At 27.2% G+C, this 19,638-nt stretch overlaps 4 protein-coding genes across 8 annotated transcripts; 2 read left to right on the forward strand and 2 right to left on the reverse strand.

Moving 5' to 3' along the window:
* The first annotated feature begins 13 nt into the window (after positions 1-13).
* Positions 14-1,664, forward strand: LOC122711376 (non-structural maintenance of chromosome element 4). 3 transcript variants are annotated; one of them, XM_043930110.1, is made up of 7 exons: positions 152-412; positions 476-568; positions 667-797; positions 866-980; positions 1,065-1,358; positions 1,431-1,546; positions 1,608-1,664. In XM_043930110.1, exons 1-7 carry the CDS (start codon positions 307-309, stop codon positions 1,662-1,664), a joined length of 912 nt encoding a protein of 303 aa, XP_043786045.1. In that variant the 5' UTR covers positions 152-306. The 3 variants fall into 3 exon arrangements, with proteins under 3 accessions (XP_043786044.1, XP_043786045.1, XP_043786043.1); XM_043930109.1 differs by adding an exon at positions 14-142 and having other exon boundaries at positions 259-412; positions 1,065-1,650; XM_043930108.1 differs by having other exon boundaries at positions 1,065-1,650.
* On the reverse strand, positions 1,512-5,049 carry LOC122711375 (ATP synthase subunit beta, mitochondrial). Of its 2 annotated transcripts, XM_043930107.1 has the most exons (8): positions 4,895-5,049; positions 3,782-3,988; positions 3,398-3,661; positions 2,976-3,319; positions 2,675-2,900; positions 2,353-2,582; positions 2,066-2,273; positions 1,512-1,650 (listed from the first exon to the last, which is right to left on the reverse strand). In XM_043930107.1, exons 1-7 carry the CDS (start codon positions 4,998-5,000, stop codon positions 2,100-2,102), a joined length of 1,551 nt encoding a protein of 516 aa, XP_043786042.1. In that variant the 5' UTR covers positions 5,001-5,049; the 3' UTR covers positions 1,512-1,650; positions 2,066-2,099. The 2 variants fall into 2 exon arrangements, with proteins under 2 accessions (XP_043786042.1, XP_043786041.1); XM_043930106.1 differs by lacking the exon at positions 1,512-1,650 and having other exon boundaries at positions 2,040-2,273.
* Positions 5,050-5,344: 295 nt separating this feature from the next.
* Positions 5,345-6,097, forward strand: LOC122711260 (protein FAM136A-like). The gene is made up of 3 exons (XM_043929836.1): positions 5,345-5,500; positions 5,632-5,772; positions 5,842-6,097. The coding sequence occupies exons 1-3, from the start codon at positions 5,417-5,419 to the stop codon at positions 6,040-6,042; spliced, it is 426 nt and encodes a 141-aa protein (XP_043785771.1). The 5' UTR covers positions 5,345-5,416; the 3' UTR covers positions 6,043-6,097.
* Positions 6,098-6,538: 441 nt separating this feature from the next.
* LOC122711082 (DAZ-associated protein 2-like) lies at positions 6,539-19,068 on the reverse strand. 2 transcript variants are annotated; one of them, XM_043929504.1, is made up of 5 exons: positions 18,946-19,068; positions 10,946-11,020; positions 10,759-10,856; positions 10,504-10,662; positions 6,539-10,430 (listed from the first exon to the last, which is right to left on the reverse strand). In XM_043929504.1, the coding sequence occupies exons 1-5, from the start codon at positions 18,959-18,961 to the stop codon at positions 10,257-10,259; spliced, it is 522 nt and encodes a 173-aa protein (XP_043785439.1). In that variant the 5' UTR covers positions 18,962-19,068; the 3' UTR covers positions 6,539-10,256. The 2 variants fall into 2 exon arrangements, with proteins under 2 accessions (XP_043785439.1, XP_043785438.1); XM_043929503.1 differs by having other exon boundaries at positions 10,759-10,862.
* Positions 19,069-19,638: the final 570 nt, after the last annotated feature.

Below are 19,638 nucleotides of genomic sequence, written 5' to 3' on the forward strand. Positions count from 1 at the left end.
ATGAATATATTAAAAATTTTTAAAAATACATTTTCAGTAAATATATTTCAAAAAGACAATCATATCAATACAGTAATTCAATTCTAATATACTATACTAATAAATATTAATATAGTTTATTTTACTGTGATGAAAGGTTAATGTAAGTTAGTGCTAGGTATACTGATTATGATGATAAAGAAAGCAATTTTTCTATTATATCTATTGCATAAAAACAATGAAAATATTGCTTGTTTAATATCATATAAATATTTGTAGATAAATTATTTTTAATTTAATTAAATTTCTTCAATAAAATAATTCAAAATGTCAACAAACAATTCTATGTTCGATGAAAATGCAACAATCTCACGAACTCCACAAAAACGCAAAGAAATTCTAAGGAAAATAATAACTAGGGCTCAATCTTTACGTAAGATTTTGAATATATATTATAAAAGAAAAATAAATATTATATTTAATATAAATTTTTCAGAAGAAACAATTAATGATGAAACTATAAAAACTCTGGAATTATGCATGGAAGAAACAGATAATATAAATTCTGAAACAAGTATAGAAGAAAAGGGTATATAACTTCTGAATGTTTTCATATTTCATTTAATTCAATTTTTTGTTAAATATTTTTATTATTTAATTATATAATTATTTTCATTATTTTTTTAGTGCATAATCAAGAAGAAGTGTTAATGGATTCAGAAATGATGCACATATCTTCTAATGTTCTAAAACATTGTACAAGATCCTTAACAAAAGTTGTATGCTCATATAATCATATAGAATTTGCTAAAAAAATAGTATGTATCATAATAAATTTTTTGTTTTTAATAATTGTTCAAAAATAAATTTCATCTATTTAATTTAGGTACAATATGTAAAACAACTTCCAGATGTTGAACCAGAAACACCAGATTGGTCACTTCTGGAATCGCAAGTTATAAAATGCTTTAAAAGAACACCTCGATATACTACATTACTAGGTTTTATTCAATTTTACTATAAAATTTGTATAACTAATATTTATTTTTTATTACATTATATATTTATTTCATGTATACTTTTAGGTACTTTAACACCATTAGAAAAAAAGGAAATTAATAAAAAAAAGCCTGTAAAAATAAAAGAAACTCAAGCACAAATTAAAAGACCAGATAATGTTGTAACAATTGAAAAGGAAGAAGAAGGACCAGAAGAAACTGTAAAAATGAAAGAGTTTATCTCTAAATATTATAAAATTTATCGCAAACCGCTCGATTTTTTTAAATTAATTTTACATCCTAATGATTTTGGAAAAACAATTCAAAATATTTTACAAATATCTTTTCTTGTTAGAGATGGAAAGATAAAAATAACTAAAGGTACAATGTTAGTTTTTGCAATTATTAAAATCTATGTATACTTTTATTTATTAAATATTATTTTCTTGATAGATGCATCTGGAATACTAGTTGTTCAACCTTGTACTAAAGATATGACAGCTCAAATGAAAACAGGAAATATCGAAAATATTCAAAATGTAATGTATTTAAACATGGAACAGTGGAAGGTAATGCTGCTATTTTAAATTTTTTCAAGTTATTTTTTTTAATATTCATTTTATATTTTAGATCCTGAAAAATATTTATCGATTGGAAAATCCATTAATTGAATCTGAAATAAAATAATTTTCTTTAATTTCTATTTTCTTTTTATCATAAACGAAAAATATTTTGTAAAAACAAAAAATATTTGGTCTTTTTCTCTATATTTTTGTAAAATTTTTATTAATTTCTAACATATACTATAATATTAAAGTATATGTTATAAATAATAACAATATCAAATTAATATGAAAACATCTGGAACAAAATTACACAATTTATATATATATATATATAAAATTTATGGTTAATTATGTTCATGATGTTTTCGAAAAATTCATATACTTTTTGTGAAATTTCGAACGGAAAACAATCTTCTAATCCACGTATATTGTTGTTTAAAAATCCCTATACTTTTGGATAAAAACTAATACTTATAGAAAAAAAGAAACAGGCCTGTATTATTAGAAGATCGTTTTAATTACTTTTTAATGACATGATTAATGACTGTGAATTAATTTATTGTTTTGCCAACGATTCTGCTTTTGCTACTACTTCTTCAATTGGCCCGACCATGTAGAATGCAACTTCCGGCAAATGATCATAATCTCCAGCAAGAATTTTCTTAAATCCTTTAATAGTTTCTTCTAATGGTACTAATTTACCAGCGTGACCAGTAAATACCTCAGCAACCTATATAAAGAAGATTAATTAACAAAAATAATATTATGAAATATCGTCAATATCGTAAAATATATATTCATATGTATACCTGGAATGGTTGAGACAGGAACCTCTGAATTTTACGTGCACGTGCAACAGTGAGTTTATCTTCTTCTGATAATTCATCCATACCTAAGATAGCAATAATATCTTGAAGTGATTTGTAGTCCTGTAAGATTTTCTGTACGCCACGAGCAACATTATAATGTTCAGCACCAATTATATTAGGGTCCATGATACGAGAAGTGGAATCAAGGGGATCGACAGCAGGATAGATACCTAATATAATATCCAAAAAAAAGAGAAAATCATAAATTTTCACATTATTGAACTTTAATACAAAAATTATAAAAATAAGTATTTATATTTACCTAATTCAGCAATAGCTCGAGACAATACAGTTGTAGCGTCTAAATGAGCAAAGGTAGTAGCAGGCGCAGGATCTGTCAAATCATCAGCAGGTACATAAATAGCCTGCACAGAAGTAATAGATCCTTTTTTTGTTGTTGTAATTCGTTCCTGCATACTACCCATATCAGTTGCTAATGTTGGCTGATAACCTACAGCAGATGGAATACGACCTAGCAAAGCTGATACCTTTAAAAAAAAAAATAATTTTTAATAAAAAAATATAATATTTAAATTATAACATGATAAAAAAATAATATATACTTCAGAACCAGCTTGAGTAAACCTAAAGATATTATCAATGAATAATAATACATCCTGTCCTTCTTGATCACGGAAATATTCGGCAACGGTTAAGCCAGTTAAAGCGACACGAGCACGAGCGCCTGGAGGTTCGTTCATTTGACCATATACCAGGGCTACCTTGGAAGTTTTATCTTTCAATGAAATGACTCCAGATTCAATCATTTCATGATATAAATCATTTCCTTCACGAGTACGTTCACCCACACCAGCAAATACAGAGTAACCACCATGGGCTTTTGCTACATTATTGATTAATTCCATAATTAATACAGTTTTTCCAACACCAGCACCTCCAAATAGACCTATTTAAATATAAATATCTATTTAATTAAATTGATATGAATAAATTGCATATTAAGCGTATAAAATATAAATTTTACCTATTTTTCCTCCTTTAGCATAAGGAGCAAGAAGATCAACAACTTTTATTCCAGTTACTAAAATTTCCTGTTCAACAGACATATCTACGAATTCTGGAGCATCAGCATGAATAGGAGCAAGTTTATCAGTAGGAATAGGTCCACGCTCATCAATTGGTTCACCAATAACATTAATAATGCGTCCCAATGTCTCAGCACCAACAGGAATACGAATAGGATATCCAGAATCCAGTACATTTTGTCCACGAACAAGACCTTCAGTACCTATTTAATTATTTCAATATAAGTAAAAAATTTTTATAAAATATCTATATTTTTTATATTTTATTTAATTTTATTTATTATATTTTATATTTAATATACACAATTATAACATGAAATTACCATCCATAGCAATAGTGCGTACTGTGTTTTCTCCCAAATGCTGTGCTACTTCAAGGACTAGCCTGGGGGTGCGATTTTGTACTTCCAAAGCATTAAGAATTGGAGGAAGAGCATCATCAAATTGTACATCAACAACTGCACCAATGACAGCAACAATTTTTCCTTGAGCTCCACCTTTGGAGCTTGCAGCTTTTGCATAATCTCTACCTAATTGTAAATAATTATGTCTTAATATTTACTTTTGCATATAATTAATTATTATTTTTGAAATTATATATATATATATACAAATAATCTCTACCTAATTGTAAATAATTATGTCTTAATATTTACTTTTGCATATAATTAATTATTATTTTTGAAATTATATATATATATATACATTTAATATATATTGTATTTCATAATTCACATGATAATATAAAAAAATTATAAATAAAATAATTGTTAATAAAATAATTTTTAATAAATATTTATTAAATATAAGTATTATAGTATTATAATTATATTTAATAAATATACATATATATTAGATAATACTTATGAAAGATAAGTTACATAATATGTGGATTTCATTAAAAAATTAAGAATTTCATATTTTTTATTAAATCAATATATAAAATCTAAATTACATAATAATATTGTTAAAAGTAATATAAATCTATAAAAGACTTAAAAGATGAAGATATTCCTATAAAATATGACTTACGATAAAAAAAAAATAATAAATTTTTTATAATATAAAATATAAAATAGAAATTAAATAAAATTTCAATTATAATTGAAACAGGTAAATAATTAATAATAATGTTGACAAATTATTTCGATGCATTCAAAAATGAATCGATGACCTTAATGCCGCCATATTGGTACAGTAGAATTACTACTGTGGTTTGATCAAATAATATGGATTATATAATCAATTGAATATCTTTTTCTTAATATTTAGATGTCAATTAAATAAACAAAAACTACATTTTATAGAAATATAAAAAAGAATAATAAACTATATTAAGTAATAACATAACTAAATATTGAATATTGTCTATATAGAATATAATCTCACAGTGTTACGAAAAACAATGAAACTCAAAAAATATTTTCTATACTTACTATTTACTGATAATGCTCCCGAAATTTTGGTAATTTCATTTTGAAGGATAGAAGGTTTGACGGCCCTTAAGGCGCCAGCGGCAGCTTTCGATACAACATTCAACATCTTAACCGGCCAAGTGAAGAAGAGTGACCGGAATGGTCTTTAATTCGTATGGATAGTACTGTACTAGCAGCGTATGCGCATACACAAAATTCTATCATTGCGCATATATCTAGCGCAGCTTTATTATCAAATCGTTGCCCTTCTTTATGCCGCATTCTTAAAGAGAAACACTTTTTCTCTTTTTTAAAATACAATATGATTGGAGAAAAATATTCGTTTAATGAATACTTGATTTGTTATTATATAATTGCATATATACACGATTAGCAATTTGACTTGTTTTCTATGTAACTGTATTGTGCACGAGTTGTATCGTATAGCATGAATACTGTATATATATTGGATTTATGAGAAACCGGGTACATTAAATTTAGTATATTTTAATATAAATAAGTTATTAGAAAAATAAATACAAAATGGTTGAAGAACAACAAAAACGAGTCGATGAATATACTAGAAGAATAGTAGAAGAGATTGATAAATCAATGAGAAAAATGAAGGTGCTTTGAACTTGTAATATTTTCAGGTTATACTGTGAAACATGCGTATTTTCATAATTAAAAATCTCATTTTTTAATAAAATAATGGAATTAATAAATTATAAAAAACTATAAATTATATTTAATTTTAGGGTGATGCATATAGATGTGCTGCAAGTTGTTGTGATAATGAGACTTATAGTATAAAAAAAATTGAAAATTGTGTAAGAAATTGCAATAATTCTTTGGATCAAGCTCAAGAATATGCTAGAGAAGAACTAGAAAGAGTTCAAGTATGTTTTTTTTTTTTTCTTAATTAATAATCTCAAAATTAATAAAATTTAATAAATATCATTTTTTAGAATCGATTACAAAGGTGTGTTATGGATTGTAATGATAGAATAAAAGATGCAGCAGGACCTAATCCATCACAGCGTGATTTGGAGAAATACAGTGAACAATTTGACAAGTGTGTAACAAAATGTGTAGATCATTATTGTGAAATATTACCTAATTTAGAAAAAACAATGAAAAACGTTTTGTCTGAAAAAAAATATCAATAGTAATATAATAATAAATAATAAATATAAATAAAATTAATGAATTGCAATCTAGAGACAGTAAAATTATTCAATACTAAACTGCCAATATTTTATATATATTAAATATACATAAAATCATTTTATATAGTTTTTTACTATGTGTAACATATTTTACATATTTTCTATTATTAAGAGATTTATAATAAAATATTAACTTTTTGTGTTATTTTATTATAAATCCTTTAAAATACAGATAATATTGTACAAAAACAATTTTAACATGTACATTTTTATTGCATTTAAATGTTTGTATAAATAATATTTTGTATACAAAAAGAATGTATACAAGAACAAAAAGACCAATAATTTTATGATTATTGTATTTATTAATTAATACACTTGATTGCAATGGTACATTTTTATTTCTCTTTTTATTTTTCTTTCTCTCATTCTCTTTCATTCTCTCTCCCTCTCCCTCCCATCCTTTCTATTTTGTTTAACATAATAACAAATTCACTGTTGCAATTAATATCATTTCTTTATTGTTACAATAGACATTACGCTTATTGCACACTTTTTCATGATATAAAACCTTTCCACCACTCTCGCTTGATACAAAATAATCGTTCAAAATATGTTGCATAAATTTTGATCTAAACTGTAGAAATTTGCGAATAAATCGTTTAAATAATAATAATTTAAATATAAATATTAACACAACATATAATTCACTTGTTTCTTTACGTATACAAGTTTCTATAAAACTAGCCCTATTAGGCTTAGTATCTTTTTCTTTCGTTTTCTCTTTCTGAAAGGATCATTGTAACGTTCAATTCTTGTCATAACTGCATAAGATTGAGGTGGCTCGGTGCACTTATTGCGCAATGTAAGTATGAGCGAAGTGCCCTTTGCAGTGAACAGCCTTTTGCTGATATGCAAATTCGAAAAAATTCGACGAGAGTGATTACATTTCAAGTGACGAAATAACTTCTCGCGTTTTATTTTTTTCTTTTTTTCTTTTTTNTTTCTTTTTTTTTTTTTTCTTTTTTTTTCAATACGCGTCTCAAATTCCTAAATGCGACTCATATATGTGTTGATTATGACTCAATATCGTCAAATGGAATGGCATGAGTTTTTGGAAAAATGTCAATTTCTCAGATATTTCTGAGGTATAAGTGAATGCTGTGGTATTATTTTGCACCTGGCGTCGCACGGATTGAGAAAAAAAGTCTATGTAACATTTTGTATCCCAATCAGTCAGACTCTTCGGACTAGATTTTTTTTTCTTTTAATAAGATTGAGATTACGCGCTTTTTTATCAAACGCTGTCACATGTGAATAACTGTAGGTACATCTGGTAGAAAAAGAATTGAAGGTACAAGGTGAATGTAAGTTATGGCGCTGTGGCAACAAATTTGGCCAGTGCGTTTCGCCTTATAAAAATTTAAATTCCAATTATCGCGCATTATCATCTTTTCTTCTTTTTTTTTTTTTTTTTTTTTTCGTAGAAACTGAATTAAATTCGAGGATGGTACAAAACAAGACAAATACCTACATATTCTGTTTTAGATTTTGAGGTAATCAGATATCACAAAATACAAAGAACAATAGTAATTTTATAGGAAGTTCCTGCGTTTTAACTACAAAATTTAATATTGGATAACATTTTCAAGTAAAATTTACAACTTTCACGCAATAAACTTGATTTATATAAATAATAATTCAAAGAGCAAAATAGAAATCATGACTTGATTTATCGTCAATTAATTTTAACTTCTGATTAGGAGCAAAAATTACTTTTTAACAATATGAATATTTTTAAACATCTATCTTGATAAAGCCCAATGCGAAACATATAAGGGTACTGGTCAAGTTTGCCGGAACACCCATTCGAAAATTTCTAAATAGAACTGCGATTCTTGGTCCTATCCTAAGCTATCACCGATTGTAAATTAGTTTCTTCGATCTTCATTGCTTAATTAATATCGTGTTTAATTGTGCACCTGCAGAACGGAACATTCCAAGTATCCTATCAGCAGGTTCACTGTACTATATGCCTATGATCGCGGAGCAAAACAGTCGCTTTCGTAGCTGTGCAACTAATTTTTATGATCTTCAAAATTTTTTGTATGTCTCTTTATTTTTTGAAATAGATCTTACGTTTTCAGAAAAGTATAGTTGTTAATAATTTTGCACTGAATATTAATTATAGGCATTACGAATTCGCTGCGTTGCTTACCGTTATCATCATCGCAACTCGCCTAATATGGCTGACATAAAGCTTGACCCCGTCGTTGCGAATTTTCCCTCTACTTACATGGATATTCAATTTGTACTTTGAAATTGAGTCAACTATTTGTTTCCTTCATGAGCTTTGATTGAATCTAGTTTCCACATAATTACTGGAATTTGAACCAAAATTTGAATATTATTGTAATTAGAGATGTATTCTTACTCACGTATTCTTTTAAATGTCACACTGATCATTTTGAATATTATAGATATTTTTATTTAAGAGACAGAAAAAGATATTTATTAATAAATTTCACTATATGGCAACTATTTCAATTAAAGCACAGTTTAACCCGCTTAAATTGAAATTCGAACGCCGTGGACAAGCCTTTTTTCAATTAAATAATAACTTTGTTAGCCGATCTAGCTAATCTGTGTTTAAAAAAGAAACATCAAACAACTAGGAAGAAAGACTATTGATTTTAAAGAAGAGAGTGCGTACTTTTAGATAGAATAGGTAAGTATCTTCGAAGTCGTTGAATACGTGAGAATCTTCGATATATTTTATAATTTTAATTTTGTCGTTTGGCACTCGAGCCTCAAATATTATCGCTTATACTTTTAATCGCAAAACACGTCAAAATTATGTTGATTCTAACGATGTTAAAACCTTTTCAAGGTTTTTACCAACTCACTACCTTTACTAAAATTTTTATCAAAAAAGAATAATAAAAGTTTTCTACTACTAGTTGTTTACTAAATTCGAAGTACAAAGCGCAACAATTAGCCTCATAACTATGAATGACTCTCACGCATTCCTCGGGCTCCTATCACGTACATATTTTTTTTTTCCTTTTTCTTTTTCTAAACGTTAGGGCTACTCAAGATGATTTTTTAAATGTTGGAGTATTAAAGACTCCAAAGGAAAAAAATATCGAAAAAAATATATAGTCATGTAGAAAGTAACAAAAATAATACGAGTAGCCCTTTTGTTCTTCGGTCTGTCTTGCAGAAAACCAAGTCGCGCTTAAAAAAGGCTTAGAACACACTTTGAATATCGATCCCTGTAGGCGAATGAGACAACTCGCATCCACTGGTGCACGTATTCACTCGTTAATTCTAAAAAGAAGAACAACACCGTGTTCCCTACTCTCGCTCGCGTCCAATATTCCTTTTATTTAAAAAAAAAAAAAAAAAAAAAAAAAAAAAAAAAAAAAAAAAAAAAAAAAAAAAAAAATGGAATATCTCGTGCGTTTTGAAAAGTCGTTGATTGCAGAAAAATCGATCAAAATATATACTTGAAAAAGTCGATATTTTTTTATATTGTATAAACAAAATTAATCGTTTTTGGAAAAAAATTGTATAGCATTCATAATATTCAAATATATTGCGAGATGTTATGAAATTACTTTGAACTTAATTTGTGTGATTATGAAAAATTATATATATTAAATGTATTATTTTTTAAATAATTATCTTAAATTTTACTTCAAATACGCCAAGAGATTGATTTATCACTTGATCGTTACCATCATGAAACAACGACATATCATCAAAGACCTACAACTTTACTGTCACGCATTTTCATCAATTTACAAAATGTGATTCTGATTTTTTTTTGAATTAATTGAATATAGTCGAATATAATTAATATAAGCATCGCACGAGTCTTCCTTTCTTAATATTTTTCTTAAATCTCATAATATATTCGATGCGTTGACCGATTGCTAATATCTGAAAATTGCATTGTGCACTAATAACTATGTCACATATTTAATTTGTGACAAACTAATGAAATAACAAAAAATATACTAAGCATTTTGAAATTTTGCGAATCAATAAGTGCTACTTTTGCAATCGATCCGCGCATAAGATATACTAATTTAATAGCTGCTTCCAATGTGAAAATAGTAGAACTCTAACATAAATCAGATTTGCCTACATGGATCATCTCGACAACAATGCCTTTGTTAGACTTAGTGTTTCACAAAAGGTTTAATGGTTTACCAAAAGGTGTAACCGCCTTCTGTTCCTCCTCCTAGAAAGTTCTTCTTTTGCGATATAGCCACGCTATGACTTGCCATTGCAGCTAATTGGGCGGCATTTGGAACTGTTGGGGGTGGTGGCAAGACAGGTTGTGAAATACTATCGAATCGATTAGTAGCATCGAACCCATTCTTTAGAACAATGCAACAAATTAGTATTCTCGTTAAATATCATAACAAAAGTATATATTTAATAATAACTTACAGGCATTACGAGTGTAGGAGGCCTAACTGGAGGTTGCATTGCCGCTGCGGGATAATATGCAGCAGCTGCAGCTAATGGTGGATAATATTGCAATGGACCATATGCAGGATAACCCGCTAAGTATCCTGGATATCCTTGACCATACATTGGCTGATACATCTACATACAGATTAATTAGAGATTTTGAAGAAAATTTCTAACGAATGGTACGTGTCTTTCATAAATTATAATCAATCATTACAACAAAATATTTACCATTGGATGGGTAAGAGTTTGATCATATGTTGGCGGTGGTGGGCCTTGCGCGGCATATAGTTGTGGTTGATTAGGAAATACTCCATACGGTGCGGCACCTGCAACTATTACAAAATTCGTATATAATCGATTCATTGGAATTTGAAGGAATTTGAAGCAATACAATAAACAGATGATTCTCTCTTACGTGTACTACCGTAAGTAGCAGGCTGTGCCGGCGCAGGGACAAAACCTGTTGGTGGATGAGGTGTCACCGGGTATGCTGTAACACATGCAATGGAAAATGCAAGTCCGTTCAGTTTGTTGGCCGTAGGTTTGATCTAAGCCAACGGTACGTGGTACCACTGCTAGAAAGGATAAGAGACAACATGAATTATCGAACAACAGGCAATATTGGAACTATTCATTCGCTCTCAATTTTACATATTATGCATTTTATAAGGTTCCTTTTCCATTTCCTGCTGATCGTGTTAATTCACATCCTCATCATCGAGACATTTTTGACGCTGATCATATATATATATTATATATCATTAATAGATGAATATCTTGTTCTTTTTTTCAATTTAATTAAATTTAATTTATACGAATGCGCGTCGAATATGTCTTGATTCCAAAAGTGGTACTCCCACACCCAAGTATATCTTACACATGACATACACCGTTTTTATCAAGGTACTATTCAAAGCTCAAACAATGTTAGTCACTAAATAATGGTGAAAAGAAATAACCGAAAAAACGGTATCGTTGCCTTCTTGTTACCTTTAGAGTTTACAGCAGTTCAAAATCTTATATATTCATACAAGTGGAAAGAAAAGTTGCAATCAATACGTGTTAAGAGAAAAGAAAGAACTAATAATGCATATCTGCGTAAACTTCAGTGGTACAAGACAGGCTTCGTAGTAAAAACATTTACGACTCTTTCGAAAATCCATATCCCATCGACATTTTTATATTATATCTCGAACAATTGCTGACATTTAACAGGCTTGTATAATTTCAGAATTTTATTTTCGAGGATTCTCAAAAGAAACGTAGTTGAAAGCGAGACACTTGAGAATAGCTTAGCGAACTATACTTCTGGTACCTTAATTGTGAATAAATAAACAACAGCACGTATATATATGTATATACATATATGTATATATATATATGTATATGTTTGGAATCTGACATGGAGCAATCTGTGGTACATCTTGTCACTAGTATAAAGTAAAATTAAAAAGTCTCGAGTAATGTTTTTTTTCTGTTTATTTTTTTTTTTTTTTTTAACAGACAAAGAATCGCGTTGAAAAAAAAAATAATAAAAAAAAATATGCAGAAGAGCTTCCTCGAATTCTTTTCACCTTCTTAGAACATAATACACAGAAAAATTTTACAAACAAATCTAACAATACAGCCACTACGGGTGATACGTAATGTTCGACAGTCAAAAGAATCGTCAGGCAGTCAGTCAAGAATTAAAAAAAACGAAAAAAAAGGATAACAATAAAATGAGAAACTATTCTCAAATGAAAACTCGCGTTAATCGACCTACCTTTACTTCTAAACTAAGATATACGAAACCGATCTCAAAGCAAATAGCGTTACGCAATCAAGGTAAAAGCCAAATACATTCGTCTAAATAGTCGAACCCTTGAATATTCATGAACTGACATTAAATATTAGATGCAATAAATGTCAAAAGAATGCTATCTTTTAGTATTTTGTATTTTAAAAAAAAATAAAAAATAAAAAATAAAAAATAAAAAAAAAAGAAAAAAAAAGTATCATCGAAATTTTATTTCTAGTTTTCTTAATTTTCATTTTGTCGATCAAAGAATGTTACAAAATAATAAAATAAAAATAACAGAATTCAAAGGATATTCAAGCATATATATATATATGTATATGTGTATATGAATACAGCTATGAAACATTCAGGTTCGACTTAATTGAAAAAGAAAATAAATGACAAAAAACAGAGCTAAAATAAAGCCAGGAATAAGAAGGGTAAATGGATTGTTTTAAAAAGTGATGTTAAAAAACAAGCCCAGTAATTAAAATTCGATTAAGTGAGACACAATTCTTTTTGTTCTTTTTAGTAACCGTATAAATAATCCAATTAAATTTAATTTTCATTCAAATTAACTAACAAATCGTCATTGTTTTCGGGCGGTGAATGTGTAATTTATACAATGAGTACAGTGGTACGATGAAAAAAGGTATACATATATATATATATATGTTCATAATATGTATATATATATATATATATATATATATATATATTACATATATATATGTATATATATATATATATGTATATGTATATCAAGTTCCACACATTCAAAAAGTTGTGACAAGATTCAGCAAACCACAAATTTCTGCAAATATCCATAAATAAAGATCAAACATGATTAAAAATTCTTTATAATTGCGTAATATATATTATTAATTGGGCGCTATTCGCGTAAATTTTGCCACGAGCAGTCTTTCGTCATCGGCCACGTTCAACTCTCATTCTCGTAAGCAAACACGAGAACGCCCAATTTCATATTTTTTTTCTTTTTTTAAGTAAAGACTAAATTATGCCCTGTTCTATTGCCATTTAAAATACGCAAAACATATGTAAAGATACATTTTATTCTTTTTCTTTTATATAATAAAATAAATAAAAATGGCATCTGTTTCATTTCACATAGTAATTGTATTTTTATCATTCGAATCAACCTCTTGTTAATTCTTGTAAATCCTCACATCAATGTAGATCTATTACGCGTATGATAAATAGCTCAAGTCCAGTGACAGTGGATGGACATGTTGTACTCTAACATAGACGTCAGCCCACACCAAATTGTCCATGATAATTGAACACTGGTCCAACGCATGGAAACGAGCACTCCGCTCAAATTATGTTATATTACACTTTATCTCGATTTACGTGTAGGACGATAACGTTTTATTCATATTCCGTCTAAGTAGAAGCAAACCATCTTCTTATATAAATTTTTTAAATTATAAAGAAGGAGGCTTGTATATCCATTAATCAGATCAGCTTTCAATCGAATAATAAATTTATGTGTCAGTGCCACGGTGCAAACAATCATCGAATCCAATAACAATTGATTATAATATTAATATGCTAGTACGAGTTTACTGGGTAATTTGAACAGTGTGTTTTATTTTTCTTTACGTTCGCCTAATTCCTTTCTTTCACTTTTCCCTCTTTCTATCTCTCCCACTATTCATCCCCTTTCTTTCTGCTCTTTATTCGACCCGCCTTTCTCTCGTACACGCACGCATTCCCTCTCATCTTGCTCTGTGTTATTACTTTCGAAACCTAATTTATCCCAATAAGCATATTCAACCTAATTGCTATCAGAATCAAATGGTTTTTGTGTTTTATCCGTTTGCACGAGAAATCGGACTAAATTTGCCCGTTCCTTTTTTTTTATTGTTACAATCTATCTATTTTTTTTTCTTTTTTTAAAAAAGACGATTTTATTCATCGAAATGCTTCGGTGAAATAGTTTTTATATCTCGGAATAAACCCAGCGACCGATTGAAGATTTCATTAAATGAAATTTTGAATTTCATTAAATGAATTATCGAAGAAATTTTATTCATATGATACTTAGAAAAAGCACTTAGAAAAAAACCTAAAAAAAAAAAAAAATTATTTATTAAGATAATCTTGTAATTAATTAGCAATTTTTAGAAAAAATTTATATACTAAATTATATTATTTTTAATACTAATTTAATAGAACAAGATTTAATTTTCGATATGATTTCATTAATATACAATATCAGAATAATATATCTAAGTTTAAAAACACATTTCTATATTTAGTAATAATTTAATATTTAATATTTTATTTTATTTATTGTAATAACAATGTTATTATTACAGAAATAATGTTACGTTACAAATATTTGTACATTTGTTAATGTTTTTTTGGTTTTTAATCTCAATATAAATTCAATCGACTTTTTATCGAACTTGTTCTAGGTCGCTGGGTTTGAGAAGGTAGAGGCACTTTTATATTCACGACAACTCTCGATGAATATCGTTAAATACTATCTCATATTTAAGCTCACTATTAACAGTATACATGATATATTCTGCCAAACATGCACATGCAATTCAATTGCTTGAGAGATTCCTATAACCTTGTAGCAACAATTCAACTGGAACAATTTCTTAATAATTTCCCAAAATTTCCATAGAAGGAAGAAAAATAATTCAGAAATGTTAATGAATTCGATGGTTCGTTCACGACAGGAATAGGAACATCTCTTTATCGTGCCTAAAAAACCGTTTACGAAATTTTTTAATTATACGACAATTAAAAAATTGACAAAAACAATTTGTTCAATTCCTTCTTAACGATTTTAAATTTTCTTATAAAAAATTTATTTTTGAAAGAAAATTATATCTAAAAAAAGAAACACATCGATATAAAGTTAAGAAGACATCGAACGAATAAACATAAAAGATAGAATTATGAAAAAATTTACTACATGTTATATGAACATGCATTATAATAAGACGAGCGAGCAACTTCTATAGCAAAATTTAAATAACAAAATTTATATTTCTTTTCTTCATTTGATGATCAGAAATAATAAATAATCAATCAAGTTATCAATCAATAAAGCAGCTCGCACGTCACGCATCTTTCTAGCAATACATTCCAAGCATGCAAACTAAAATACAAATATATGAAAAATGATCAAAGCTATGTATATATGTATATTTGCACACAAAGTAGATAAGGATGCAACAAATATAATTTCGCTTAAAATTTCTTTCTTTATATATATACATCCAAAAGATATTTGCATAACACACTTCATTGTTTTGCTTTTTACTTTTAATCAATGAAGCATGTTTATATTTTTGTCATTTTTTCTTCAATTTTTTTATTATGTTGTAATTTGATCAATTTTATTATTTTTTTTCTTTTTACTTTTAAAATCGCTATATAAAAATAATATTTATGTATAAGTTATGTATAAATATATAAGAATTTATATACGCTATATATATTTTTTTATCTTATTCCAATTTAACGAAATAAACAATGCGCTAATGTTGAAGAAATTATAGTTTTTCTTATATATTAACTACAAATACATGCAACTGACCACAAGTTTTAGTTTTATCATCAATTTATGTTTGATTTATTTTATATTATTATTAAAATAAAAAAAGAGTATTTATATAATAATTTAATAAATACATACTTATCTCTGTTATTTATTTCTTTTTAACGAAAAACTTGTAGCCCGAATCAAAGCAACATGCACTATTGTTAAAAGTGAGCTACCAAGTTTCTATTGAGTAAGAATATTATAAATACGCTGAGCTTAAATACAGCATTCGTGTACACCCCGTTAGCTCACTATGCCATCTTGTGACAATTATTTCTAAGAGAATTTTTTTAATCTATTCAAAAAAAAACAAAAAAATTAAATAAATTTGATTCATATTGCGACAAATTTGAATACTCTCTCTTATAAATAAGTCACATGAGATATAGTGAGTATATTGAAACAAAGAAAATAAAGAAAAAAAAGAAGAAAAAAAAGAAAAAAATGGAAAAAGAGAAAAATAAGCAATCAGCCAATACCACGATTTCATTACGAAATATTTGTACACCCATATCAATATCTTACGTTCATATTGATTTGGATATATAGCAGCCGACGTCTCCAATTCAAAAAGTATAACTTTCTGATCACGTTTAATCTCATTCACAAAGGACTTACAAATACCATTGATGATCCTAAGCGATCTCTGTTTACGAGTATGTTCGTTTTTAATATCGCGAGATGACAGCTTCGCTCGAAAAGCCTGTGATTAAACTTTTACGCGGTCGAAAATACATATCGTTGTTCAACTGTATACAAGCGTGCATACTCGTATATTATACTTCTGTTTTCTTTAGATCGGCAGATTTTCAACAAGCAATCTCTTAACACATGGAACGGATTTTCTCGATCCTTTAATACCTGCTGATCGTGGATTAATAACCAACGTAGGCCTGGAAAAATGAGGAAACTGACATTAGTCTAATGAGAATTAATTTAATTAATGTGGCATTCCCTCAATTTTCTTACGATATGTACCCTTTTTATAATTTCACTTTTTTTATTGAACCAGGCATTCCACGATCTCTTGGTATTACAGTCTATTAATAAGATTAATGATAAAAGGAATTGGAATAGGTTGGACTAATTTTGATCGCTTGAAACATCGAAGGTGGGAAGATAGGAGCAATTCGATGTTAGATTTTTCGTTTTCTTCACTTTTTGAATCAGGAGGCGCACGGTGCATCTATATCTTCATATATATATTTGGTGGAATATATATATATATATGTGTGTATATGTGTGTGTATACGTAATATATGTTGGTATATAAACACGTAGTGAGTTAGGTAATATATAGAGAGTAAGGTGAGGTTAGATACGTGGCTTAGGCTGCGCGAACGCCGGTCTCCGAAGCTCCACCTACTGACTGGGATCAAATCGTCTTTGTAATGGTCCGCTGCAAACATATTGACAGCCACAACTGTAGGCGCTATCCTTCGGTTTTTTAGCGACTATACCGTCACGATAATATGCTCGCAGATTTGCAGCAGTAATCCTCAATTTCTCGTTATTTTTCGTAATAATCATTAACAATGTATACTGATCTACTTACAGACTAAACTTTTACACATCCCTTAAACGCTATGCTCTGTAATCATATGCCTTAGGAACAGAGCGGACTGAATTAGGAATAATCACTTAAGTGTCTGAGCTGTTAATTAAGTACAATAATAGATTACTATAAAATCATGTAGTCATGGTCCAAGCTGTATATCAATTAAATGTTTCCATCAGCACGTAAAAAACTTGAAAGTCAGTAGTAACATTAAATTACATACCTCACTCGTACGAGTTATTAAACAGCTTTTTTATAATATATTCTATATAATTTATATATTAATGCATTTTTTAAATTATAAAAAAAATAATTTAAACATTCAGAATTTATTTTATCTTATACAAATTAAAAATAAAATATTTTAGGTGTAAAAAAAATATAATTTGAAATTAATATTTGATAATTTTTAAATAAAATATCTTTTAAGATATAATAAATTTTAATCATTTTCATTTTCTCTTTCATTTAATTTTAACTATAAATTAGAAAAATAATATAATTATATTTGAAGGAAATTCATTATTATAAAATCTTAATATTTATAAGCAATATGAAATAAAAAAAATATAATGGCTTCCAGAACTTTGTTATCCAATATTATTATATATAATACTTTTAGCTTTACTTGTTTTTATTTTTTTTTCTTATGATATGAATTGAAATTATGAATTCAATTATAAATTAGAAAGTTTAATTATAATTTATTAATATTAAGATAGTTCTATAAACACAAAATAAAAATTAAAATTTTTAAAATAAAAATTAACTTCTTTTTATCACAATAATATTACTAATACTTTGAAAATTTTAATATTAAAACATATATTTCTGATAGAAAATTTGACATTTTCTGTCAAATATAAAAAATAATTTTATTTTGATATTCAACATATAATAGAATTTTAAATTTTTTCTTTCAACCAGAAATAATAATGCATAATAAAACGCAATAATAACAAATTATTATAACTAGATAAATTTTTCTTAAACACATAAAGTATATCATTATTCATATATATATGTATATATAAAATATTTTTTTAAATATATATAATACTTGGTTATAAATATAAAAATAAAATAAAGTTATATATAATATGAGATTAGTAATAATTGTATAAAAATATGATATTTTGAATAGCATATAACTTTTAATAAAGAGTCACCGTGAAAATTATTCAAGACGAACTCTGGAAGCCATTTTGTATTTCCCACACACAATACGGTATTGATTTATCTGTCACTGAACAGAAATTCACATTTTTCTCATCGCATTAAGATTAGACTTTGTTTATGTAATAATGATACGAATTTTGATAGAATTTAAACGTGCACCATTCTTCACAGGTGTTGGATAGCATTGCTAACATAAAAAAATTCGCCGTCGTACGAGTGACAAGTGGTATTCTCGACTTGAAAACACGAGATATTCTTAACGTGTATAACACATATTGCTAGTTGTATTACGCGATTACGATGTATAGTTACCTTTCTTGTCGGTCATTATTGCTTAATGTTTCACAAATTCTAGAAAAAAATACGTTATTCCTAATTAAATCACCGATTTAAGTTACAATACTGAGGAGACAGGCAACGGCTGTGACACTTGACGGACACTAGCGCCCTTTATTGAGCCTCCCCGTAGCTCATTCGATGCTTCGATTCTATTGGTTCAAATTTTACATGCTACCCTCCAATGATTACAAGGCATTTTATTTGTGATTGAGCGGTAAAAATTCAATAAATTTTATTGTAGAATAAATTTTTCATAATTTTATATAAAAATAAAAATTATTTGAAAGTAAATCTTTAATTTATATTAAAATTATTAAAAATTTGTTGAAAAAAATTATTGAAAATATCATAAATAAATTTTATAATTTTATTAATATTATTATCATATTATTATAGAGTATAGATTTTTTTTAATAATTTCTAATATAAAATATATACACTCTATAAATAATTATTATCACAGAAAGAATTTTTGGAAATTTAAAAGATAAATATTTTATTTATATTTACTTTTTTGAATGTTTTATAATTTTAAATAATTTAAGATAGATTATATGATTATAATAATCAATAAAATAAATTAATAAAATAATCATTTTATTATTTTATATTTATTATATCGACAATAATTTATATTAGATTAAATTAGAATTTAAAAAAATTATT

Source organism: Apis laboriosa, unplaced genomic scaffold (assembly GCF_014066325.1).
Source record: "Apis laboriosa isolate Shangri-la unplaced genomic scaffold, ASM1406632v1 scaffold16_cov148, whole genome shotgun sequence".
Lineage (NCBI taxonomy): Eukaryota > Metazoa > Arthropoda > Insecta > Hymenoptera > Apidae > Apis > Apis laboriosa.